The sequence below is a fragment of the Kryptolebias marmoratus genome, linkage group LG22, assembly GCF_001649575.2.
Source record: "Kryptolebias marmoratus isolate JLee-2015 linkage group LG22, ASM164957v2, whole genome shotgun sequence".
In the NCBI taxonomy this organism is placed as follows: domain Eukaryota; kingdom Metazoa; phylum Chordata; class Actinopteri; order Cyprinodontiformes; family Rivulidae; genus Kryptolebias; species Kryptolebias marmoratus.
Genome location: NC_051451.1, coordinates 1,794,712 through 1,821,943, shown reverse-complemented (window position 1 = coordinate 1,821,943; position 27,232 = coordinate 1,794,712). Strand labels below are relative to the sequence as shown.

Below are 27,232 nucleotides of genomic sequence, written 5' to 3'. Positions count from 1 at the left end.
GTTGAACTGTATTGTTAATTTTTGCACTCAGCCTAGTTAAGAGAAAAGCATTGTTTGTACTCCATTTTATTTTAAATGACATTATAATTAATTAACAGAGAAAAAAACCTGTTAAAGTGTGAGCTTCTCTGGAGCCCTGCTAGAGGACCTTAATCCTGATTGTTGGCTGGAAATGGACCAGCTGGCAGACTTCTGTCTCATAAGATAAAACATAATTTTTCTTTAGCTCACAATGATAAAATCCTCCCTACATCCACAACATTCACATACCAACAGAGAAACAAAAGCAGATTTTCTATTTTTAATCACAAATCATTGGCTTAGAAAACTGACAATGATGTGACAATCATTATGTGTATGCTGGATGCTGTTGATTGGACAAAGAAGAAGAAACCAGATGATGTGAATGTGGGTGACATGCATGTTGGAAAGTGTGGGCGGACGCTCTATTTCTGTTTGTGTTTGCTGTTTTTATCTGTGCACACGGCCCTGGACCAGACCCGCAGCAGAGCTGCTGTTCCACTGGTGTCTGCAGCAAACCATCTGTGGCTCGGCTTGTTTCTGTGTGCCATCGCCATGGCGACCCACAAATGCTTGTCACAGCTACTTGTATTGAATGCTCCTGGCGATGGCCCATCTGTCTGTCCGTCCTTCGTTTGCTCCGGCTGATCAGGATCTCTGCAGAGGCTACTTCTGGTTGAGGTCTGACTCCTGTCCGTCTCCAGGTGAGGCTCTCAGGGAGACCTGGTGTTCAGGACCCTAACAGTCTTACGGCCGTAGTGCCAGTAGCTGTATCCTGATGCTGCTGTAGTCACCGCTGTAACATACCTGCAACACACATCCCCATGGCTCAATTCAATAACATAGTGAGACTTTATCATTTATCCACCTGTTACAAGTATTCAATTAACATATTGTGCCCCCTAGTGGTGGTGTCAGGAAAATACACTGTAGCAGATCTAAAGCAAATCCACGTTTTCTGTCTCTGAACCCCTTTAAAACATAAACTGTAACAAATTAAATACATTTGTATAACTTTAAATACTCGTGTTCAATAAAACATCTCAGAGCAGGTAGGCTGAAACTTGAATTTCAAACTAAAATCCAACTTTTTACACGTTCACATTTACTTTACAGATAATTTTTAAACTGTATATAAGACCAATCGTATTGATTATCAGGTTTAAAAACTGAACTACAAATATATCAGCCATTGGTGGTAGTTTTTTTTTTTACAAGGACAATATTTGTTTTATTTGTTGTTTTTTTTCCTGTCAGGAGTTTTGACCTGTAAATAAAAGTGCAGTTGTAATCCCAGGCTGGACACCCTGTAGTCCGCCCTGAGTGTGTGAAATGTTCCGCATCATTTCCAGCAGCAGCGTCTCGAACCCTCTGTCCACTGCAGTTTCATTGCTCGCAAATCATAATTAAAATGACAAAATACAGGTAATTCTTTTTGTGTGAAAATGACAGGAGTCACAGTCTGTTGGAATGACAGCTGCTTAACTTAAAGAAAAAGAAAAACAGGGTAAAAATATCAATAATGACTCCCATGTTGCTTAAAACCAGTTGATAAGGCTCTAAATTTGAATTGTGGACAGAAGTCGGAGCACAGCTTTGCCCCGAGGTGACAGAGTGCACTTCCTGTTAGCCTAATTTACAGAACAACTCCCAGCAGCAGCCAACTCTAAGGAAACAGCAGAAAGCTTTTATACCAACCAGACAAAAGGAGTTTTTCCACGTGGATCGACAGGCAGCTTTAATACACTCTGACACCTCTCAACAAATTCACTTCATATTTTATTTATATTACCATTATTAGTTTTATTTATATTAGTTCTTAGTGTGGCAGTTTTCCCTGGTTCCTGCAGACCTCACATCAGTCATCATGGCTTTGTGACAGACCAGAGGCAGGTTTAGGTTCATCAGTGACTTATTTTTTAGGTTTTGAAACTAGTTTCTCCCCTGCTGCATCAAGGTTATCAGATAAGATTTGTAACTGAACTGACAGTAATCCCTTCCCTGTCCTTGGTGTCCTGTTGATGCTACGGAGCTGGTCAGCAGGAAAACAAGTTTCCTGCAGGTTCCCACGGTCAGAAATATCATGTGCTACGACATTAAGGCTTTACGTTACCTACATGTCCCAGTGTGATAAGAAGTGCATCTACAGTTTGTCTGACACAGATTTAATGTCACCGTGTCGTTTATACAAACAGAGTCCAGGTGCACTTCCTGGAACGGAGCACAACAAACATCAGGCTTGTCACAGAGTTTACAGGCATGGAAGGATGAGTTCCTGAGGATGCAGGATGTTTTTCACAGATAAAAAGAAGATGTTTAGGTGTTTTCTATAATAAGTTTATTTTTGCATTGTCTTCTTCTAAGCTTCAAAGTTCTTCAAACTGAGGTAAAAATCTGGATTTGAAGACTAAGGAGGATGTGGGAGATGCTTTCTGAACTTTGAAACATGCAGTAATGAGTAATGCTTACACTTAGGTCAGATACTGTGTGCAGAAACTTATAAACGTGCTCCGTTTGAAAAACTCCCTTTTCTGTTCATTCTTCAAACATGTCCAGCTTGTAAACACGAGTCATCAGTTTGAAGGAAAGAACAGTGGGATCAGTGCATCCTTCCTTACAGTGTGTTAAAGAAGTGCAAGCCTTGAGTTTCTCATCACTCAGCCTATCTGCTGCTGTTGTCTCACAACAAACAGACAAAGTTCAGCACATGTGGCTGCAGCTTTAGGAGCCTCATTGGGATCCAATAAAACGTCCTACTCTGGCTCACTCTGACATCTGATTCAAACTGATTCAGCACACTTGAGCCAAACAAGCAGCATTTCTGTGCTGCTTGTTACACATGTGGAGTGTGTGGTTTACCATAGGCACTGCAGCAGGAGGCTGTCTGTGAACTGGAAGACTGGAGCAGCCAGAGACGCTGCCACCAGGCACAGCTGGATGGCTGTGTTCACCTACAGATGGGGAGAAAACCAGAGATCATCCTTTTCCACTTCATATGTAGAAGACAAAACACTGTTTCCTGCCAATATTCTACAGTCTATGGTGGGTGTCAGACCCCACAGAAAGGCTTCGGACTGAGGAAGTTTGTATTTTTACTGCCTGTACTAAAGTACTTGTTAACACTGACACCCTTTCATTTTACCAATAAGCCCTTCAGAATAAAACAAAAAGTATATTTAAACATTTCAACTCAGAGTTTAGTTTTCTTGGACAAAGTTGTAAGTTTTAGACTTTACAGACAAAGGTGGTTTCATTTATTAGTGTATACTATCCACACACACACACACACACACGGGTGGCTGTGGATCAGCGGTTAGAGCAGTCAACCTCCAATGAAACAGTCGGAGGTTTGATTCCACCAGTATTCCACATGTCGAAGTGTCCCTGGGCAAGACTGCCTCCGATGTGTCCCATCTGTCTGAATGTGATCTAAGGCACTGATTAGTCTCTATAGAAGGACTTATTTGTAGAGATGCAGCAGAGTGCTGGATGAATGTGTGTGGATGGGTGGATGAGGCACAGATTGTGATGTAAAGTGCTTTGAGTGGCCTGGTTGGCTGGAAAGGCCAACCTTAGTACAGTCCATTTACTATAAATACTTATATTCATACATTAATGTGGTGCAGAAACACACAAAGCTAAAGAGATGAGATATTTACTCAAGGTTAAGGTGTGTTTTCAGATATATTGTCTACAAAATATTCAGATAACATGAAACAGGTTTAGAAAGTGTTAATGTGGTCAGGTTTTCTTTGTTATTTCTAATTCCAGTAGCAGCAAACCTGTGACCTGTTTTGTTTTGAGAGGACTACAGTAAATCTTCCCATCATGCAGTGTTAGGTTTTTATTCTTCTACAGAAATAAGCTCATGGTTCTTCGGCTCACCTTGCTGAAGAACGTGGGCTTTAGCTGTGCTGTAGTGTAGCAGGGGTTAAAAAATTTACTAAGAGTCACCTGCAGAAAAGAAAGAAAACAAACAGATGGTAAAGAACATTTAAACATTTTTCAAGCACAGTGCTCACTTTTAGAGATCATATGTTCAGACAAAAAATGTGGATACATTCACACATGATTAATTATTAAAAACTAAACTAAAGAAAAGTGCACCACTGCTCCACTAGAGGGCAGCATTCCCAAAAGTCCATTATTCCTCCTGGTCCAAAAATGACTCACAGTTCAATCAATTAAAAAAAGATATGAGGTAAAAGAAAGATGAGAGAAATCAGAGCTAGAAAGGCACAAAACTTTAAAGCAGATCTTTTCAAATAAACTTTACAAAATAAATTAAATAAAAATATAAAATAAATAAAGGCAGGATCTTATGTTGTCACTATTTTGGTCAAACCTTGAAAATATCTGTTATCGTTCAGAATCTGTCAGCCCTCAGCACACCAGAGTTTAGCTCCATGTCTGTAAGTTCACAGAGTGTTTGTTTCATGTTTGTTTTAACTAAGGTTGATTAGGCTGCCGAGCACTTTTCACACCTTGCATTAAAATTAAAGTGCTTTGGAAATCCTTCTAGCTCCCTAAACATCCCAACAGTTTTTGTATAAAACCTGTGAGGACTTTAGCTACTTGGAGGGAGGAGTGCCGTGCTTCTCACCGGGGGAGGTACAGTCTTGTATCTGACCCAGAAGACAGCAGCTATCAGACCGATGTCTCTGAAAATCACCAGAGCTGTCAGTGGAGCTGGAACAGAAGACAACAGGTGATATTTGGGTTGGTTTTTGAAACGTCAGCAACACTGAAACGTGTGAGACAGGACAGAAGTTTTGTACCTGGGATAAGCTCAGCGTAGGTGAGACTGATGTATAAAATACTGATGAGAATCTTATCAGCCAGCGGATCGAGAGCGCTGCCTAAAGCAGACTTTTGATTGGGCCACGTCCTCGCTATGAAACCATCCAACTAAAGGAGACAAAGGAACAAGAAGAACAGCTCTAAAGTCTGACTGGAAAAAGAGTTAATGAACTAAGAAGAGCAGCTTTGTTGGCAGGCGATAGCATCACATTTATTTATACAGCCCTTTTTCAGCAGCAAGGTGATTCAAAGAGCTTTACAGCACGTGAACACAAACATACAGTCATAAAACACAACAATATGTAAAATATGAGCTAAGATAATCTAAATGGAATCATGAAACTAAACATATCTTAAACACTAAATAAAACACAGGAGTACAGAAAGGCTAAGATAAACAGACTGACTAAGAGCTAAATAGATTTGAATAAAAGGCCAACTCAAAGTGTGAGTGTAAGAACAGAAAAAGGAGGGAGGGAGCTGGTGAAGACGCTGACAGAGGTGAGGAACGCCTACAAACACTGTCCCAGATACGCCTGTCTCTGCTTCTGATAAATGTCTCACTGCGCTGCAACTAAACTCAAACAAACCAGGCAGTTTCAGTGAGTTCTGATTGTTTGTGACCAAGTGTGCAGTGAGCTGTGAGGTAGCATTCTGAAGGGCTCATCTGTTGGAGCTGGGATGTTCTGTCAGCTACATGCAGATTTAATCCAGCTTTCCCAGCTCAAACTGACCGTCCTCAGCTGCAGAACAGAAGTCCAGCTTTGCCCCTTTCACACGGACCCTAAAGGTCCCGGCTCCACTCTACTCGGCTCGCTTTGCAAGCGTTCACATCTGCATTGTTTCGCACTCGGTCCCTGCTTCTTTGGTCCCTGCTTCAGAGTCGGGCCAGCTGGGCCAGCCCTGCTTCGTGGGCGGCGCAAGCTTAGCTCCTGTTCACTCATTGGTCGTGGGTGTGACCAGATGCAAGCATAAAGAGCGAAGGTAGGAATATAAACAACAGAGTTAGCTTACCCTGCAGCGTTTCTGCCGTCTGTCCCCCAGCTGAAGGCTTGTAAAGCCTGAAATCTCTGGCGGATAACAGCTGTCCTACTCCACGCAACAATCGCAGCATCCAGAGCATTTCTTCCACTGCGCCTCTCTTCCTGAAGTCTCAGGAGAATCCCCATAAGTTTAAAAACAGCAACAACACAGGGCCAACGTTGTCCATAGCGCTTTCATTGTTTACACAACTAGTACTAAGTTTCTGTAGCGCACCCCCCCGCGCCATGGCCCCGCCCCCCGCAACACGAGGAGGCGTTTCTCTGCTAACGACCAAACTGGCCGGTGTGAACGCGATGCATTCTTTATCGAGCTGAGCCGAGTGGAGCCGAGTAGAGCGGAACTTCTGAATTAGGGTCTGTGTGAAAGAGGCATTTGTTTCAGGTTCACTGTGTCCTGGCTGACAGAATCTGCACCAGCAGGTGATGAGATCAATGTTGAACTGTTTCATTAGGAGGGCCTGTCTAATGAGACAAAGACAAGTTGATAGTTTGCACCTGTCGGCCATCGTACCACCTACCAAAGCCTGCATGAACCTTTGGAAGATTTGTTGCATCATTTTTTTTAACTTGTTTAAATTTCAACAAGAAAACAGCCAGCCTCTATGACTCCTGGGAGGAAACTCTTTCACCAGCTAGTTGCAGGCCAGTGAGAGGCCACCTTCAGGAGGAAAGGATGTGAATGTGCCTCACCAGGTCCGTGGCTCCGGCCACAGTGAAGAGAAACAGACTGAGGTCAAAGTGCTGCTGGATGATCAGGTGTCCCAGGTACGGAGCCAGCAGGATCCGACACACACACAGCAGGTTGGGGATGGTCCAAGGGTTTTCATACTGCCGAGGGAATACAAGGAGGTCACGGAAACCTGGGCTTACTTCAGGAGTCTCACTGTGGTTTGAATCTTTTATACAAAAACACCTCATCAACACAGAAGAACACTTTACGAAGATTTATGTTTTGTTTCACTTAAAATGTTGAGATTAAAGTGAAATTATTACTGACAGCAAAAAGTCTTATTGACTAAAACTGTCACAATGTAAATAAAATTAATCTATCAAGATGAAGTCAAAGGAAATGAAGTCCACATGAACTGGACTGTATTTGTTTCATTATTATTATTATATTTGAAGTTTATGGATGCCCTTTTACTGGGTTACCTCTGAACTAATCTGCAGTATTTTAGTTGAACCGGTTCAGTGTGCAGTTAGTCCTTCACATAGATTATCTCAACCCAAAAAACTAAACATCTGAAGTTGTTCATCATACTCTAACTCAATTATTATTCTGGGTTGGAAACGATTTTACTGATTACCATGACAGTCCTTTTTAAATCTTTATTATTTTAATTGACCTCACCAAGTTCCCTTCTCTCATCCCACATATGGTTTATTCAGAGTTCATTTTCAGTCATATTTTGCTGTTGGAATGCCAGTTTTATAATTCACCCATCTGAACTGTTCGTTCATACCTAAGTGTAGTGTAAAACAAGCAGAATAAACAGAGGAACACCGTATTAGCAGCAGAGCGTTGATTCATGGTACTAAGTATAATGACCTTCGACTTATTGCAGTTCATTTATTGATGTTGTTACTGTGCACACTGATACTGCAATGATAGTAATTTGTTATGTACTTGTTATAGATGTAGATTTAATAATTACTTCCTAAAATGTTTAATTAAAATTCACCCCGGGGTTCATGAGATATTTTGCTTACAAAGAGTGACTCATTGTTAGTGTTAATGCTGGTTTTAAGCTAAATATTGTGCAACAAGCAGCACTTAGAGCGGTGGTTGTGGAGGTTTTAGATGTTTCTCTGACACACCTGATTAGAATCAGCAGATGATTAACAGGCTTCTGCAGAACCTGCAGACCTGCTGAGGAGCAGGAGAACAGCTACACCATGCAGGACAGTGTCCCCCCCAGGACCAGGGTGGACACCAGGTGTTGTGAATGACTCAGCTACCTGTAAAATGGACCGACCGGTTCTGTTGGCTGTGGTTTTTTAAATGTTTTATCGCCTGTGCACCCAGCCACTCCAGCAGGCTGAGTTCAAACTGTTACTCTGCGCCCACGGGTTCTGGACTCACCAGCTCCTTGAACTTGAACAGCCCCGGTTCCTCCCGGTCCGCCTTCTCGTCGGTCTTTTCGCTGCAGAGTCCTCGACCTGCTCTGGGGGTCAGCGGGGACCGGAAGCCGCCCGCTGACCTCTCCAGCCCTCCGGCTCTCCGCGCGTGCCCGGGAACCTGCCCACTCCAGCACGCGACCCGGCCGTCCGTCCATTTCAGCCTGAGGAACCACGAGCCGCCCACCTGGGGCCGTGTCGCCCTCGCGTGCTCAGCTACAGGTGCGTGTCCCAGCCGCCATAAGGCGGGCGACAGCCGGGACACGCTGCCGGGACAGCGCGCGGACACGAGGCCAGCTGCGTCCAGGAACAAAGGCGCCGCAGCCCGCCCCAAACACGTCACTAACATTTCCACGCGCGTGCCGCCGTGACTCTTCCACCCGTGGTCATGGTGGGGTTAGACTGGCACACAAGCCCTGCTCGACCCAGCAGGCTGCCATGTTGCCGTAAACTGTTCCGGTACGCGATGTCGTAAAATGGGTTTTCAATTATTTGATTTTGAAAAGTATCTGTTCGAAACTTTAACTGCGTTTTGTTTTTATTTAGTAGAAAACTGTTAATAACGGAAAAGTTTAAAGCTATATGCGATACAAATTACGTTTAATGTACTGGAAAAATGCTTTTCAAAATAAAAGTTTAGGAGAAAGGTCAAGCTTTATTATTAACTTTGTTAATGAATAAGAGCACTAACAGATAACAGATATAAAAAAACCCCAGCTCAAATCAACAACTGTCAGCTTTCCAGCACAAAATAACAGGGTTGTGGTTTTTAAACACCAATGATGTAACAAACATTTATCCTGTTGATGTCTTTTTAAAATGGTAACTTTTTAAACTAAAAACAAAGGGCATTTTTGGAAACAACTGTTTCAATGAAATAGATCAAAACTACAATATGTACATATATATTACTAGAGTCTGTCTCTAATATACTATTTATATATTTTTGCATATTTATTTATGTACATAGCATTTCTAATAAATCTGTTACAACAAAAAGTGAGATGTATTTTCTCATTGTTCGACTGTTTTTCTATGAAATAAAATACAGTGCGTCTCAAAGTTATGTTTAACTTGTTTAGATGTTAAAGTAATGTCACTACCATCAGTGAATCTCCATATTAATAGTGGTTCCTCCTCCTCTGGATGAGATTTGTCCTCCTTCAGAAAGCCGTGTTCGACTTGCAGATGTTTTTTCCTTCCTCATTTTTGTGCGGTGTAACTGTTAGTGTCGTCAGAGGGTCATGAGATGGTCTGCTCATAACATCCATATGAAGTAGATTTCTTTCTATTTGTTTGTTGTTTATTTTTACAAATAATTACCCAAACCGTGACCTTGCAGCAAAGCCTCTGCATATCGTGGATGTGCTTTACGGTAGCGCCTCACTGGGTTGTGTGTTGGAGACCTGTTGGCAAACAGCATTCAATTTTTAATGTGTTTAAAACATTTGTGTGACAAATGTTGTCTTTAAACAGAGTCGTAACAGGCATCTCCAACCCATCCCCTTTGACACCTGCGCAAAAGCTGCTCTTTGATGGAAAACATCCATGTCTAAAACCACCGTGATAATAAAAGGCAATTATTTAAAAACAAATCTACCCTTTTTCATTTCTAAAGTATTTTGAAGTAGATCATCGTAAAGGTAGGGGTGTCCACTGATGTGGGCTGAGGGGGGCCATGAAATGATGTGAATGGCCAAGAACAGTTTTACTACCTGTGTAACGAGGCTACATGACTCGTTCATCACTTGGCCACAAACACTCAGACAACAGAAAATTAGACACTGTTCTTGAAGTTTTGAGTGTCCAACAGTCTTACTATGAGATTGCAGCGTTAGATGGTCTGCAGCTGGTACATCTTGGGCCCTTTCTTCAGCAGGAAACCCTGCTCGTTCAGGGAACTCAAGAGACCCTGAAAATCCACCACCTGGAAGGGATAAAGAGCTAAATGAACATGTTTTCCCAGGATAAAGAAGCAATATGTTTCAGTGTACACTAGCCTTAGTTTGACTTTGTGTCCTTTACTCACAGCTAAGATTTCAGAAAATAACAGTTTGGGTACACACAGCACCTTTATGTTCACTTTGTCAGCTATGGATCGAAGCGTCTGCAGATCAAACTGCCTCTGATTGGTCCTCTGAGCATGCGAGTGCAACGCGCTGACCAGTCGCTTCGCAGCGCTGCGCTGACTCATGCCAGAGCCAAGCTGAGAGCGTTCAAAGTCCAGATTTCCCAGGCCATCGGAGTATGTGTCAGCCAGACTTCAACATAAAACAGAGACGTTTGCCTCTCACTACGAGACACAATGACCTGCTTCTGCACTGGAACACATGCTTGCTTTTACCCTAAAGTTGAATAAAATGTCAAAACTGTAACATTTTGTTTAGATGGCAAAAGGATAGAAGACAGAGTACAACAGAAACATATCCAAATGCACCATTAAGAAGATTTATATGAACTCCTTTCAACATTTCTTGATCTAAACGCTCATTTGCTGCTGCAGTTACCTGTGCTTCATGATTTCCACCACATCCTCAGCATCACTCTTTGTAGCCGTTTCTCTAAGCTCCAACTTGGCTCTTGCCTACAAACACAGGTTGCATCATTTAGGCACATTATAACAATAAAGGCCTAGCGATCCTACATATCGCCCTCCACCTTTCATGCTGGAGTTTCAGATTAAAAACATGTTGCAGCCGTTTTGGTCAAATCCTGAATATCATGTTATTTGTTATATCGGGAGATGTTGGTCTTGTCAATAAGTCTGAACTACAAACTTATCAAATTTGATCTCAGACTGTAATTGACCCAGTTACAGTCATTTTTGTGTTGGCTAATGTTGACTGGCTGTGGCAGACATCTTGAATTGACTCCAAAAGTGAATCACTTGAACATGTACAATCAGTGATTAAAATCCACCCAGTGGCTCATGAGATATTTTGCTAACTACAATATTATGTAGTTAATTATGTATTATCTACATTTGGCTTCCCGATGTGGCCTTGAAGGCCAAAGTCTTATCAATTCTCTCTGGAATTTATGTCAACAGAAGCTTGTTGCCCTCTTGCCTGTGAACATCTGTGAACGTGATTCATGGACTTTTCTGCAAACACACACACACACACACACACAAATGCATCACACCGCCTCCTACCGTCTGGAAACAAACACACACATTCTCATACTCTGCTGTCGCATCTCTCACCCCCCCTCCCTCCTTCTCTATCTTAGTAATTACTACATCGGCTGTTTTAGTGGCCCACTGGTACCATTTAGAAATTCGGTACTGTTTAGTTTAGCTTTATCTTCCTACACTTAGTTTAGTTCTGTACATTTAGTCATATTTAGATCTGTTTAGTTTAGCTTAGCTTATTTAGACAATTAGTTATCATTGTATCTTGTACCTGTCTGTAATTTTGTTTTCTGTAACTCTGTCTGTAATTTTGTTCTTGTGTTGTAAAGCACTTTGAGTCGCCTCGTGCTGAAAAGTGCTATATAAATAAATGTACCTACCTAACAGCACTGATTGCAGTGGTTATTGGGAAAGTTTTAAACACAGATCTTGTGTGATCAGTTAGTGCTGCCACCACACCAAATTCTCTAAAACTGACTGGGTTTAGGCATTTTTGTGATTTGTAATATTAGTTGTCTATGGCAGCCATCTTGAATTGTGTTACCTCCAAATGTTATGTGTTGTAGATGTACCTGTAAGGATTCCCATCTGCAGGTTTCATTAAAGTTGTAAAACCATCCCCTTCACCTCTGGCGGTGGGACTGATTCATCTAAAGAGCTTTATCTTGTGTGTTTGGTGAGCGACCTGCCTCGGTGAGTCGGATCAAAGACTCCAGCTGCCGTGTGGTGATGGGCGTGGCATCAGCAGAATGAGCCTGAGCTCTCAGGGACAGATAGAAGTCCTGCAGGGTTTGTGCTGCTTCAGGAGAGAGGGAGGGACGGACGTACTGCCGAGCGTAGCTGATGTACTTCCTCAACAAGCACGCAGGAAGCAGGTCCACAGATTCACCTGCAGGAATCTCCAAACAAACACACATCGGACATAAACACAAATGTTTCAAATAATGAGCTGTCAGGTGTCTGAGGTCCTGGCTTTTTTCTTTTGCAGATTCATCCAGCCTTTCTCACTAATTGTGATTCAGCATTCATATTATTGTTTTCCTGTGTTTTGTTGCTGGAAGGACTGATTGTCCTCCAACTACTTCTGCACACTTTGTGCTCGTTTAGTCATCCATATTTAAATTGTTCAGCTGCTATGACTTTTGGTTTTTGTAACTTTTATACTTTTCATTTGATTTAACTTAATTTACAAATATTGTTCTCATAGGAATACCTGCTAATAAAATGCTGAGTCAGCATTCAGACTATTTTCCTGTTTAAACTTTCTTTTGTACAGGTTTAAACTTCCACAGTTTGCCATTTTAACAATTTATATATCAAAATGTTCAGCTTGTTCTGAAATAGTGTGCTGTGACTTTTGAGTGTTGTAATTTTTATACTTTTATATCATTTTATTTAAAATAAAATTCCCCATAGAAATACACTGGGATCTGTAGAACTTATTCAAAAACATCGTTCCCCAAAAACTAATCTATTTTTGTCTTCTTCAGCTACTTTTAGCTCTTTGTTCCTTTTGGCATTTTAGCTAGTTTTGCTGCTTTTAGCTACAATTCTTGCTGTTTTTCCTTGTAATGTATCATATTTAGCTGGTCTTCTGCTCATTTGTTTCTTTTTGTTTTTTACTTTAACGACTCAGTTTCTTCATGTTCAGCACATGTCAGCAGTCATTTATCCCTCTGCGTTTTAGAAGGAAATGTAATCTTTCATTTTAATGTTGCCTTCATAAAAAGTAATATATCGAGCATTATTCCTTAATGTTTTCACAACATGTTATTTTCCAGCTTCATGTTAAAAGCATTCTGAATCATCTGTGGGTTTTTAATGTTCTGTACCTGCAAACGGTCAGACAGAGGCATGGCTGAGTGTTGCAGCAGGATGGAGGGCTCTAACTCGGCGCTGGTCCTGGTGACCGTGGCGCTGCTGGTTCGGCCTTTTCCTGCCCTGTTTGCCATGACGTGCTCTGACAGCCGACGATCGTGTGACTCGTCTGGGATGTCCAGGAGGAGGAATACAACATCAAACCGAGAGAGCAGAGCCGAACTCATCCTACAGACAAAACCAGTAATAATATCACATCCTTCAGCAGAAGATGCAAAGAATATTGGACTTTCCTGTTGCCAATGATCAAACTCACTTCAGATTTTCTGAGACAGTCTTGCCTCTGTTGTAGTGTCCCCCGATGGGGTTAGCTGCAGCAACAACAGATGTCCTGGCAGGCAGAGAGGAGACGATACCAGCTTTAGCCAGACTCACAGACTGCTGCTCCATAGCTTCTAACAGAGCCTGCTGCTGGTTACCCAACTTATCAAACTCATCAATGCAGCACAGTCCTGAAACAGGAACAATACAAACATCCAGGAAATCCATGAATGTGAAGAGGATCGACTCACAAAGACTCCAATTCAGATGACTTCTAAGGTTTTATTTCCAAGTTGGTTTTGTTTTAAATTCCTCTGTGAGCTGAGAAACTGCAGCTTTGGCTTCTTTAACAATCTGACTACCCGTAACTGGGTGAATCAGAGGTTCTATAGCTCCAAATCTAAACGTAATACAGGATGAAAAGTAAAGCATATAAACACATCAAAGCTGCAAACTGACTTCTAATCAAAGATTTTAAGTTTTGCACCTTGATCAGCCAACACCAAGGCTCCTGCCTCCAGAGCGTAATCTCCTGTCCCCGAGTCTCGAGACAAACTCACCGTCAGTCCTGCACAAACAAACACATCATGGTACTCCTCCACAGCTCTTACAGCTTTCATTTTCACATTCTGTCCTCCAGACTGGTTCAGGTTCTTTCAGTGATATATATATATTTGTTTTTTACCTTTTTGTCTGGAAGCTTACTTTGCAGTGTTGCCCTTACCATAGCAGAAACTATGATGGTAAAGGCTTTCCCCTCAATTATTTATTCATTCATTTCTATTCTTTCAGTAAGATCCCACTTATATGAATATTATTTTGGAGTTTAATCACTATATAAACCGTAGATGTAATCATAGTTCATTTTTATGTCAGCACACTTGTAATTTAAGAGGATAAAAACCTGTGGTGCTGGTACTGTTTCCACACACATAGATTCCCCTGGGGGCCACATGGCATACTGCCTACAAACAGAAACACAAAGCAGATGATGAAGCAGTCTCAGCCAACACTTTGTTTTCTGTCCTGTCCTACCTGTAACATCTGGCTCTTCCCCAGTCCGGGGTCCCCCACTATCAGGATGTGAGGATCGCCCCTCACTGGGACGCTGTTCTTGCCTGTGTGTTTCTGTCTGCCTCCAAACAACGCCAAAGCAAGAGCAGCCTTCACCAACTGCAGATACACAAGAACAGAACCAGCTGAAATAAACTGACACAACACAGAACTTTAGCAGTCCATGGAAAACAAGTATTTGTTGGAAAAAGAAAAGGAGGCCTAACATTACGTCATTTTTATCACCTGTCACTGAAAGGATAGGTCTGTGTTCACTCATTTGCACCGTTCCAAAATATCTCATAATTCACTGAACTTTAGGAAAGTCATCATTAAATTCACAACTTTTGGAATCAATCTAATTCAAGATGGCCACCACAGCAAAGCAGTCTTAGCAAACACAAAAATGGCCACAACTCAGAACGTTTTACAGCCACTGAGCAAAAATTAGCATGTTAGAAGCTGAAACGGACCCCCAACTTATACTCTGAGCCCAAACTGCACAAGATCTTAGTTTAAAACTTTGACACTGAAGCTGCATATAAAATCTATCCTAAATACACTTTTTATCCTGAACCTTATCTGTGTCCACAAAGCTTGAAGAGTATCAATAAATCAGAGTGACCAAAAAGACACAGTTGACTAAGTGTCATTCAATACCTTGTTTTGTGCTGGAATTTATGACTGAATGGACACAACCCATCTGTCTCCATGCACCCCCCCCTCCACCCTCCACCCGTCTCCATGCACTCTCAATGTGCCCAAACTGTGTTTACAGCAGGTTCTACTGCAGAGTACTGCTGTACTGAGGAGATGCAGCAGCAGCCTGATTCTTCTTTAACTTGAAGAACAACTACCAGGGGCAGAAAAAGAACGGCACCGTTTGAACTGGTTGAAAACAAAGAAACACTTTGGGAGAGAAGGAAACCAAACAAGAGTAAACATTGGTAATGGTAATCATTCCCATTCATAACAATAATTGTCTTCGTACCGGTGAGTCAGCACCCGTAGTTTAAAAGCATCACACATCTTCAGAAATGATTAAATTATTAATTGGGTTGACATCTACAGCTACTTGACTTCCAAACTCAGACACAGGCAACTGACACTCAAAATGGCTTATATTTTACAACTCTTAGTGATGGTGATTCACAACACATACTCCAAGTGCATGAGACTGAGCATAATCTTATTTTCAAGGTTTGAGCAAAACAACCATTACCCTGTCCCTTTTCAGGAACAGATGGTCTGAAAGTCAAACTTGGTACGGGTGACATGCATTCAGCCAAGGACTGCTGGGCCTTTATTAACGTTGCTGGTGTAGATTCTCAGTCATCCAGGCCATGGTAAAGATTCAAAAAAGGTTAAAAAACAAAAACAACTGGACTTTTATTCTGTAGTTGAAGAAACGTCTTCAACTACAGAATAGAAGTCCAGCTGTTTTTGTTTTTTAACCTTTTCTGAATCTTTATTAAAGTTATTACTGGGCTGCCCGACTCCGAGCACTGGATCCATGGACACTAGATGGGAACACACTGAACAAGGCTCGGTACAGAACATACCATCCTCTGGGCTTCCTTGTCTTGAGGTTAAGGCTTGGAAAAGGGTTAATATACAGAATGAGTGGATCATACATATTTTAAGGTTTTGGAAACAATTAAATTATCTCAAAATACATTCATAAATTGATTCTATTCTTCACTTTATGCCAGCTAAGTTGGAAACAAATATTTTTAATAACAGATCAGTTATTTAAGGGACAAACCCTCAAGGCATTCTCCCAACTCCAAGCCTGTTATGATATTATTTCCACTGATATCTTTGGATACTTTCAGATTCAATATTAATTAGAAAAACACTAAGTATTTTTTAAAGTTGTTTGAACAATTCTAGTCCGAGAGTATTGAAAGCAAAACGCAATCAAACTTGTTGTTCACACAATAAGATCCTGGTGGGGATAACAGATAACACAATAGATGTTAAAATTAACTGATGATGTGGAGATTTAGGTGACCAAGCATCAAGAAACTTTGGCTACAAACTGAGAATGAGGTCCTTTCAAACAGCACAGACCTCTAGCCCCCTCTGCTGGACAGGATGTGACCCAACAGGAGACACTTCCCACATTGTTTGGATCTGCCCAACATTGAAACCCTCCATTGGAGAAAATAAAAAGGAAATAAAACTAATCTTAAATTTAAAGAGTTCCCTTAAAGCCCAACAGATGATGTAACATAATGTTTCCCCTCAAAGAACTGGGAAAGATAAACTAATAAACTCAGAGTGATGATCTTACTATCACACAAAACCAGTTGCAGCCTCACCCACCAACCCTGAAACATGCATTCAAAGACTAAAAGTGTAACTATAACTGCATGTTTGCAATTTCAAATGGAGTTATTACAAAAGATAGACTTCTGTACCACCGTATTTAAAAAAGTGAATTAAGTAGATGGTAATTAGCCTTTAAGTATTTTGTGTATTGATGTTGATGACAAGCTGAATGGACCTGATGTCAAGGAATATAATGCAATAAATGTTCAAAAGACAAAACAAAACAAAAATAAACCACGATACAATTGACATCCAACAAATCCCATATTTAGAAAGGTCCAGTTTGTGAAGCGGTGCTGGTTCTTGGACTCACCAGATGTCCGTAGATTGCAGGACATAAAGAGCTGAAAGAGGAACGAGTAAAATATTAGTGTGTGTTAGCACCTTCATTCAAGAATAATACTGATAATATTAAACACAACGTGGCCTTTTTAAAGCTTTCATCAAAAGATCTGAGAGTTCATTTTTACTACAGACAACAGAAGCTGCTGCTGCTCCTATTAAAGCTAAATCAGGCTAAGATTAGAAGATGAAGGAATCCAAGAAGTTGACAAAAAAGATAAATATTTAAAATTCTAGATTGCAGGACAGTTACAATAAATTAATAAATAAGTCAGTGCAGCAACATAAAATGACCACTTGTAAGTTGAAGATTTGCTTCGTTCTGGTCCTTTAAATGAAGAAGCTCTTCTGGTGATGTCAGTTTCAGTAAGAGGACTCGTGGGATGAAGCTTCAAACATTAAACAACAAACTGAAAACTCTGGTTTTACACTGTGTATCACACACTGTAATACTTTCATCTTTCATGTGGTGCTGGGTGACCCTTCAGTAACTTTAACAAGTTACTGAAGGGTCACAGGAGTTATCTGTGATGTGGAAGGTGCTAAACCTACTTTACAATTAGTCTGAACAAGTCCGGCTGTGACTGGATCTCCTGAACGGCATAAAGCTCCTTCAGACTGAACTCCTCCTCTCCTGAGCGGTCTTCAGGTGACCCACTGGACTCCTCACCTCCAGACTTGGACAACTGGCCTGAAAGTTCAAGGATAATAATCCCTCCCAGAACTGTCAACAGAAATCTAACAAAAATCTAAGTGTAGAAGGATGGTACCTTTAGTATTGCTGACTGATGTAGCATCAATGTAGAGAAGAAACATACACTGATCTTTGTTTCCTCTGGAGCTGCCTGCAAACAGAAAACAGGTGTGTTTGGTGCACCTGGGCTGCAGGGAGATCAGGAGGGAAGTCTACGGTTCCATTAGTTAATTTATAAAGTCACAACAAAGTCACCTCAGTCCACTAAGTCTGCTGCTTTTCAGGCCAGAGTTTTAAAGTAAACTCATTTCATGTTGAGAAATGATAGTTTGACCTTTGGTCAAACTTTGTAAATGTTACGTTACGCACAATCTCACAAAACCTGTCTGAGCTTAGGAACTGTGTTGTGTATAACTCCCTACTACCACAAGAAAGTTAGATGAATATCTGTAAAATAAAGTCAGTTAGCTGTGGCAGCCATCTTGAATGGTGTTAACTCCAAAAGTTGATCAGCTGGCGATGTTAATCCTGTGATTACTTTGTGAGTTTCATTAAAATCTGTCCAGCAGTTCATGAGATACTTAGTTACTGATGCAACCCGACACAGGCAAACCTTTCCAACACGGTGCTGTCAGTGGAAGCTTCAGCTACTGTCACTGTGAAAGGTTCGGATGCTTTGATTCACATTCTCTACATACTTTAGATTAGATTTTTTCCCATTTTACTGTTCTCTACAGCAGTGGTTTTGATCCACAAAATAAAAGTTGCAGAGACTCGTGAACCAACGGTTGAAGTGTACAAATATTGCAGAAGCCATTTAACAAACAGCCTCATAAAAACTGGTCATTTTGTATTATTATTTATGACTGACAATTGTCATATATACAGATACATGCTATTGGCAGTCATTTATAGAACTTAGACACCTTCTATAGATCTTTTTAACTTGGTATTTTATGACCCACGGTGACCAGTGACCAACTCTGACTGGTTTATCAGAATGAATGTGCCGTTTCCGTACCGTCGTTGATGACTCTAACGATCCCTGTCACAGTGACCGTGTCTCCTGGCACGCAGCTGTCACAGAGGTCAGAGGTCAGGTGACACTCCACGGTGCGAGGGATCCGTCCGGTCTCTCTCTGCTCTCCGCCCATCAGCTCCTGCACCCTGAAGCAGGACAACAGATTTACAACAAATGAAGCTTACAGATAAACTGAAGTAACACTTTAAAGAGGTACTTACTGCAACGTCATGAAGATCAGTCAAATTTTAAAAATGAAAGAAACAAATTCCAGTTTTTTCCTTTTATCAATGGTTAACATGTCGTTGAATAAAACAATTTGTAAACGGCTGCCAATTACCACGTGTTTGTTTACGTACAGGAACTGAAAAAGGCTCAACAAGGTGACGTCAGTCAAAGAGCCGTTCTGGGATCAAGAAGTCTGGACATTATTGGGGGCAGATTCAACCGAATGCTTCTTTATCGTGGAGAGTGGACCCACATTGTAGAACTGCACATCAATGAATCTGAAGTAAACTGTTTCATACAGCATCATTTGATACAGTTCAAGAAATGTTTAACTTCATGGTTGGCATTGAGTACCTTTAAGAGCAGTTTTTGTTGAGCTGGAGCACAGATGTTACAATCCTAGTAAATCTCAACCAATAACAGCTGCAAGGAAACATTACTTAGCTGGTTGTTTTACACTGTTTGAACTCAGCACACTGACTTGATGATCTGCCAGTCCACAGTTTGTGTGAGGGGAGAACTGCGGATGGGGAGGAAGGAACGACTGCGACATCCAGGCTGAATACACTTGGTGAAAAAAACAAAACAAATGACAGATACATGTGAAAAGATGAACTGAGGTCCATCTCAAAATGCAAAACTCGGATCCAGTTTCATTAAATGTGACTCCTTTTAACTACACAAAGAGCACAGTTATTTCAACATGCAGATATTGTTGTGTGTAGCCACTGTGCTACTTCTACGGCTATTCTTCCAGACTGCTGTTGGTTACCCCATTTATCAAAGTCATCATACAATAAAAGAATTACAGACCCTGAGGGAACACATATCACCTTTCAAGACAGAAATTTAAATTCAAATCACTTTATGATGAAAAAACAAAAGAAAAGTTTAAAGTAGGTGTTGGAAATGACTCTCAGCTACGACACCAACTTTAGCTCAATATCTGTAAATTTAACTGTAATAACCATTTTTGTACTGGCCAAGGTCGGTTAGCTGAATTTGGTTAATAAGTTGTAGATGTACACCTAATGATTACTTTGAGGATTTTACAAACATTTATTGGTGTTGTGTGTTTATACTGTGCCCGTACTTTGGTGGGTGTGGCGTATTTTCCATGCTGCAGCGGCAGAGGTAGTGTGTTTGTGCAGGTTTGGCACCTGAAGGCCATCCTGGTGCACAGAGGTCTGATATTGCTCACTCTGACCACAGTTCCCTTCACAGAAACCAAATGTCCAAACACGCTGGCTCGCAACGTCCGCAAAGGAGTCATCGGCTCGTAGTTATACAGCCTGTGAGGGATTTCAACAAATGAAGTCTTCTTTTATCTTTAACCGTTCCTCAGATGTCCTTAAACAACCTACTGCATTACCTCACACTGATATGAGGAATATTGATGATTGGTGTGGCATCAGGAAGCTCCTCCTCTTGGAGCTCAGCAGCTTGTTTCTCCAGATCAGCAGTCAACACCTGAAATCACACACACACACACACATCAGTCTCTTCAAGATGTAGCATTTTAAAAGTAATTTCTCCAAATAAGAATGATGTAGAAAACCAGTTTATAAAACTTCTCATTTTCATTGTATATGAAATTATAATTTATATTATACAGCGTGCGGTGACAGCTGGTGGTGATATTTGGCAGGTGGGCTACAGTGTACGTTCTAAAACCCCATTGAGTTCATTTCAACAATGAAAGAGTGCTAACACAGTTAGCTGTCCTTTCCTTAAAGCAAGTACCCTATTTTCCACACTACAGGGAGCACTGGATTATAAGACACTGTCAATGAATGCTCCGTTTTTGAACTTTTGTCATATATAAGGCGCACCCTCGTGCACCTCCCAATTTTTGTAACTTCACGCGCACTGTGCTCCATTCAGAATGGATGATTTCTGTGCTCTAGCGGAGCTGGTTCTCCTGTATCAGCATTTCTATGATCCCTCTATGAGAGATCACAAAGATAATCAAACGATTCAAAACTCACAGAAGAATACTGCACCGATGTAAGCATCAAATATAAACGCCTCCACCGCATGCGGAGCCTGCAACACTACATGATTTCATGATTTTATTTAGATTATCCTATATTCCATTTAGATTATACATGACTGATGTGTTTTTTCTTTTTTGTTTTTCATTGATGTCCTTTTTTTGTGTTTCATTGTATTTCATTATGTACGGATTCTGTTTTTGTTTCTGTTGTAAAGCACTTTGGATCGCCTTGTTGCTTAAAAGTGCTATATAAATAAATCTCACTTCACTTCACTACAAAGCACGACTATAACTGAGCCTTAATGCTGCAGGCGGTGCAGCTTTGTAGTTTACCAAAGTTGTACTAAAACATTACAACTTCTTACATCTATAAGGAGCTCTGGATTATAAGGAGCACTCTTGTTTTATGAGAAAATTGAAGGCTTTTAACACCTTATAGTACGGAAAATATGGCACATCAAAAGCTATAATTTTCCATTTTAATTTGGTTTGGGCTGCTTCCCCCGTCACTTTACTTCCAATTTTACCTCTAAAGACAATAAGCAGAAATGGGTGAGAAAGTAAATAATTCACAATATTCATGCTAATGCTCATCATTCCGACACTTTTCCAATTTTTTTCCTCTTTCCTCTAAATGTCAGGAAGGGCTCGTGCCTGATTCTAGGCATTTAAAGCGTACTGGCAGTAAGGTGCAGAAACCACACTAACTCTGCGTTTACCTGATGAATGGCGACTCCCAAACAGCTCATCATCACCTCTGGCTGCTCCTTCAGGTCTGTGATGATGTCAGGAAGGGCTTTAGACACAGTGTGGTCCCCAATTAAATCTGTGTAATCCACCAGAACACTGCCCTGACGCTCAATCTCATCCTACACAAAGACACCAAACTGTTTACAAGAAAAGAAAACACTTTACTGAAATACTGTTTTCTTTAACTAAAATGAAAGACACATAGGAGATATGTGGTGTTTTAAATAAACAATATTAAAAAGAAAGCTACACATGACTGACCTTGTCATAAAGGTGAATCTTTGAAGTGAAATATTTCTCAAATACTTTGATCTTCTCCACACTGGGTGAGCTCTCTATGAAGCCTGGACAAAAATAAGAATTACTAAAAACAGACACTTGTCACTAATGACTACATGTAAGTAGCTTATATAAATGTTTACACACACAAACCTTCTGCGAAGTAGAGAGCCCATCCTTTGTACGGACACAGTGCATCAAGAGTCGTCTGACGGGGGGCTGTGGGGACGTTGTTGCACTGGTTACTTTACTACACGAGTTCAATAATTATTAGAGGCTGGAAGAACATTAATTATAATTTATCACTCTATAAATGTGTTGCATACATCTGTGCTTGTATCCATGTGTCAAGATGGCTGCCATAGATAACTGACATGTACTCCAAATGCCACTCATTGCACCAGATCTTTGCTTTAGACTTTGACATTAACTGCTGGAGTCGAACATCTGTCTGTTAGTAAAATATCTCATGAAGCACTAGAAGGATTTTAATAAAATTGTCAAAAGTAATCTTTAGATGTGCATTTAAAGATTCACTTCGGAGTCAGTCCGATTCAAAATGTCTGCCACAGGAGTACAATCTTTGCAAACACAAACATGTCTATAAGTCAGTCAGTTTTGCACAACCTGAGCTAATATTGTATGTGTTAGTAGCTGAGACAGATCCCCAACACATACTGTGGAGCGGGACATCTTCCAATACTGCATGAGATTGTGAATAACATTATTTTAAGGTTTGACCAAAACAGTTTAAATTCTTTATTACATGATCTCAGTCTGAAACTCTGGCAAGAAAGGCAGCGGGTGATATGCATTCCTTCAAGGAATTTGAGTATTTAATGTCATTTAAATTATGATCCTGGGAGAAATTTAAACAACTTATTTCTAAAGATTTATGATTAAAGGTGTAAAAATAAAGAACTCACTTCTCTGAGAGGTAAAGGTTGGACTTTCTGTTCCTCCTCCACCACCTCTAAAGCCTCCTCCTCGTCTTGGTGCTGCTGATCCTCCTCTCCACGGTCTGCTCCTCCATCCTCCTCGTCCTCCCCATCCACCTCCTCTCCACCCTCCCCCACCTCCTCTCCTGGACTCCTGTGAACTCATCCCTTTAAAATAAAGAACAAACCGTGGAACATTTTGTTATTCGTGAACTTTTTGACAGTAGCTAAAAACTGTGCACAACTCCAGCTCAGTCGTGCATCTCCATATACAGGAAATGAAACTAGCAAAGATCAGGTAATTTACACTTTGTATAATAAAATGTTTATAAAATATGCCAACATCTTACCATCACCATGGCTTATATTACTTTGTTTGTTTTAAAATACTTTAAATAGGTATATTAAAATCAGTGCTGTCTCAGCTGCAACTTGGTACCATACACTGAAATCGTGATTTTTTCCCCTAAAAAGTAATTTTTTATTTTTTGCCTCGCTGGTGGGTTAGAACAACGGGACTCTGCATTCATCATGAATAGGAAAAGCACCCAGAAATCAATTTATAATTTAGTTACGTCTTTGAGAGGCATGATTTTGAACTTTGTTTTCAGCAGACGGGCATGCCAATCCAATAGTGCCTTTTTATTTTTAAAAATAAAACAATCAATAAACATGCTTCTAAGTGCCTGGCTCGTTTAGAAAGCTTGCTTACATTTATATTATGATTCTAAACACAAGATAAAACGCAACTAAAACAAGAACATGTAAAATGTTTAAAATACGCTGCAATAAAATAAGCATTTATCTCGGTTACGCTGAAGTTTAGTGCCTTAATTTTTAAATGTTACAGAAAAATCTCGTGTAACTGACAATAAGATACAAACCTTTTGTTTTATGTCGAGTAAATTAATTAAAACTACCTGACTTCTGACCAAAGTTTAAACATCCTTATGTTCATCGAAACGTTACGAACATGACTGTTAGCATTCAGTTAGCAGTCAAAGTTCCCTCCGCTCGTGACAAACTTCTTCTTCTTTACTTCCGGTCCGACAGATCAGCACCTTCTGTCTCTTACTGCCCCCTACAGGACACCAAGACTATTACAGATAAAAACACAGTTCAGCTTTCGAGTTGATGCAATGGATTATCGACCTTATCAGTTATCATTCAAGGTTTTTAACTAAAATAATTTAAATCAAAATGCGAATTAGTGGGAGCAAAGATATAGTATTCAGATGTAAAAAAAATAAATAAAATAAAATAAAATTTTCCAGCTACCAGTCTTTGAGTCTTTTGTTTAATTTTAAAGTAATTAAAGGCCTAGCATCGCTTGAAAGAATGAATATTGTTGCTGTATTTCATGCTAGAGTTTCAGACCAACATCATCTTGTGATGAAAAGGGATAAAGATAAGTATTTCAGTCAAACCTTGTAAATGACAATCTCATGTAGTAAAATGTGTAGCACTCTAAGTATGTGTTAAAAAATCCCCCTCGGCTATCACTACACCAAATTTAAGCTCAATATCTGTAAAATTGACTTAGTTATAGCTGTTTTGTGTTGGCTAATACCAATTAGCTGTGGTGAATTGGGGCAGCGCCATAATTGTAGATGATTAGAGTTAGATTAGAGTTTCATTAAAATCCATGCAGTGAGATTTTTTGCTAACATCCAAACAAGTTGTACACCAGCTGTTAATAACAAAGTGTCAAGCAGAAATATTCCCCAATGTGTAGTGCCCTGAATATGTGTTGGAGATGTCACATGCAGTTTTAACTCAATACCTATTAACGTGGCTGTGATGGCCATCTTGAATGCCTTAACTCCAAACATTAATCAGTTTTAGACATTTAATGATTACTTTCTGCAGGTTTCACTACAAACTGCTGGTTCATAAGATAATTTAATAACCATACAGACAAAATGAACATATTTATGTACACAGACATAGGCAAAAACATTATTATTATTACCTCTGTAGTTGCTGCAGCTCTGTATATTATTCTTGCTGCTGAAATGGATACCAGTACACTCTTTCTCCACTCATCAGACATCCTCTCACTCTTTAGAATTGTATTGAACATCTTGAACAAAAATTCCACTCCCTTCTTTCCACTGTTGAAGAAAGGTCATACTAAATCTCAACTAGAGTCTCTAAACAATTTAGACAAACTCAGGTTGTAATGGAGCAGGTGAAACACTAGCAGTTCTGTCACATGCCTCACAGATAATGACAGGACTATGTATGTATACTGAGAAGTTCTCCTCTAAATAACAGTGGTGACTCTGTAGCTAATTCACGACACACAAGGAAGTAAGGTTGGACTTTCTCTGGAAAGGGTTTCTTCACTTTAGGTCATCCTGAGCAGATGATTTGTTGCAGCTTTGTAAGTTCAGCTCAGAGTTCACCTTCAGCTTTAAAATAAGCTAATGAGAGTGCAGTCAGGAGAGGAGAGATATCAGCTATCTCTGTGATCAAGTCCTGTTCAGAATCTGTGACTGTATTTGTGGTGTTCAGGGGAACACATGAGGGGCAGTACGCCATGATGTTTAGACTTCCTGGCTGGTACTGCATGTCTACAGGAAACACATCAGTTTAGCTGACTAGCATGCAATTCTCATGCCTTCAGTGCTGAAGAGAGTGGTGAGGGTTTGATGATCATTTCTGAGCATGCATCCATGTCCCCAGACATACAGTATGTCCTCCATGCTTCAACTGGCCATACACAAGCAAGAATCGTTTCTACAGTGGAGGACTTCCTCTCAGCTGGAGAAGGCAGCTGGACGCAAAAGCAGCAATGAGTTCCACATTGTCTGTGTCAGAACAGCTCTCAACCCATAGTCTGAGGCATCTGTTGTGATAAACGTTGGCAGTTCAGGGTTGTAGATGGCAGTGCTGGACTTTTCAGGAGTGTTGCTTTAAGAACATTAAAACTTTTATTTGCTGCATCAGTTCATTTTAGTCCACTGTTGTGTAGCTTGGTAGAAATTTGCACAACCAGGAAGTTAATAAATAAATGAAGAGCTGCCATATCTTTTGGTGTAGGCATTTCATCATTGGCGGTCAGGTGATCTGGACGAGGGCGCAGAGATGACATGTCTCAGGAATGGAATACTTGACTGACCAAATGAGCTTTTGTTGAAGTCAAAACTGGAGATCCCATCCATTAATACTTTTTCAACAGGGTTCTGTGAATGAGCTGGAAAGAATACAAAATTTTGATAGTGGCAGGAAATGAGAAGAGTTTCTATCTGTGGAAGGAAAGGAGGACTGAACTGTGATTAAACATGCATTTGTGAAGATCAGTTGTTTATGTATCTATTATAACAGTTTTATGACAAGAAGTAAAAGTCTGAGATCTAGCCACACTCACGCCCTAAAGAGAAAACTCAAACTTTAGCTAACTTTTATTCCCTAAGTCTTAAACTGACCAAGTTTCAAAAACTACAGGAAGAATTTGTTCAAATACAGCCCCAAAATGTCCAACTTCTTGTTGAGTTTACAACTAAGACATGCAGGATAGTGGCCCTCCAGAACCAAGATTGGACACTTCAGTTGTATGGAGTCCAGTAATGTAATACACGTCTATGAGCCATATCTCTAAGAGACATTTTTGTGAGCCTTTTTCAAGTCCTTCATGTGAACCAAATTTCACCCCTCTATGTCAAAGTAGCTTGTAGAGCTGCCAAACTAGGTGGCGCTGTTGTTCTAAAAATGATGTGTTTAACTTAAGATTTTGAGTAAGTTAAAGCATCCAAACGAGTGAAGAAGGAGGAGGAGGAGGAGGCTTAGGTGGGTAACTGGGACCTACCCTGGCAGTCTGGCAGACCTTGGGAACAGGATCGGACAGATGTTGGAGAAGTGTATTCCAGGATCTTCCTCAGACTCTGGAACAGGATCTGAATTGGGGGCAACACGGGGCAAGGTGGGTGGCAGCGGAGGAGACCTGGGCAGAGATGGTGGTGGGTGTGGTGGGGGCTGAGGCTAGAGCTGTGTCTCCTTGTGACTCCTTGTGCATGATGTCCTGAATGTAGACCAGGGTGTTCTTCATGTAGAGTGAGGTTAGTGCTTGTGGTTGAGCCACTGTTGCTCTTTCCATCAAGGTGAAGGCAAACAGTCTACGTTTGACACCAGATGACCCAATTATAGCTCCTCTCAGTTGATTCAAGATATCTAGCAGGTCATCAAACTCCCAAGCTGAGTGGCCTTTTGTCAAAGTTGTGGAGTATAAACACTGGGATAGATGATTGATGAGTGAGAGCAGGTGTGTTAACAAGCAGATGAACAACAGGTGTTGAGTGGCAGAGTATACAGGGGAAACTAAGTAACAATGATTGAGAACA

At 40.6% G+C, this 27,232-nt stretch overlaps 2 protein-coding genes across 6 annotated transcripts; both read right to left on the bottom strand.

Moving 5' to 3' along the window:
- Nucleotides 1-286: 286 nt before the first annotated feature.
- crls1 (cardiolipin synthase 1) lies at nucleotides 287-8,493 on the bottom strand. The gene is made up of 7 exons (XM_017439323.3): nucleotides 7,948-8,493; nucleotides 6,555-6,692; nucleotides 4,800-4,929; nucleotides 4,625-4,710; nucleotides 3,907-3,975; nucleotides 2,881-2,972; nucleotides 287-828 (listed from the first exon to the last, which is right to left on the bottom strand). Exons 1-7 carry the CDS (start codon nucleotides 8,329-8,331, stop codon nucleotides 735-737), a joined length of 993 nt encoding a protein of 330 aa, XP_017294812.1. The 5' UTR covers nucleotides 8,332-8,493; the 3' UTR covers nucleotides 287-734.
- A 124-nt stretch (nucleotides 8,494-8,617) lies between these two features.
- On the bottom strand, nucleotides 8,618-24,028 carry mcm8 (minichromosome maintenance 8 homologous recombination repair factor). 5 transcript variants are annotated; one of them, XR_005232669.1, is made up of 22 exons: nucleotides 23,774-24,028; nucleotides 22,878-23,057; nucleotides 22,105-22,170; nucleotides 21,934-22,016; nucleotides 21,642-21,791; nucleotides 20,299-20,396; nucleotides 20,020-20,218; nucleotides 19,408-19,493; nucleotides 18,699-18,844; nucleotides 17,754-17,828; nucleotides 17,536-17,674; nucleotides 16,955-16,985; nucleotides 14,290-14,427; nucleotides 14,159-14,219; nucleotides 13,742-13,822; nucleotides 13,250-13,445; nucleotides 12,948-13,161; nucleotides 11,805-12,014; nucleotides 10,490-10,566; nucleotides 9,802-10,243; nucleotides 9,306-9,388; nucleotides 8,618-9,204 (listed from the first exon to the last, which is right to left on the bottom strand). XR_005232669.1 is itself a non-coding variant. In XM_017439320.3 (22 exons), exons 2-21 carry the CDS (start codon nucleotides 23,053-23,055, stop codon nucleotides 9,817-9,819), a joined length of 2,511 nt encoding a protein of 836 aa, XP_017294809.1. In that variant the 5' UTR covers nucleotides 23,056-23,057; nucleotides 23,774-24,018; the 3' UTR covers nucleotides 8,618-9,388; nucleotides 9,802-9,816. The 5 variants fall into 5 exon arrangements, 4 of the variants coding, with proteins under 4 accessions (XP_017294809.1, XP_037829591.1, XP_037829592.1 ...); XM_017439320.3 differs by having other exon boundaries at nucleotides 8,618-9,388; nucleotides 9,802-9,909; nucleotides 10,054-10,243; nucleotides 23,774-24,018; XM_037973663.1 differs by having other exon boundaries at nucleotides 8,618-9,388; nucleotides 23,774-24,027.
- Between the last annotated feature and the right edge of the window lie 3,204 nt (nucleotides 24,029-27,232).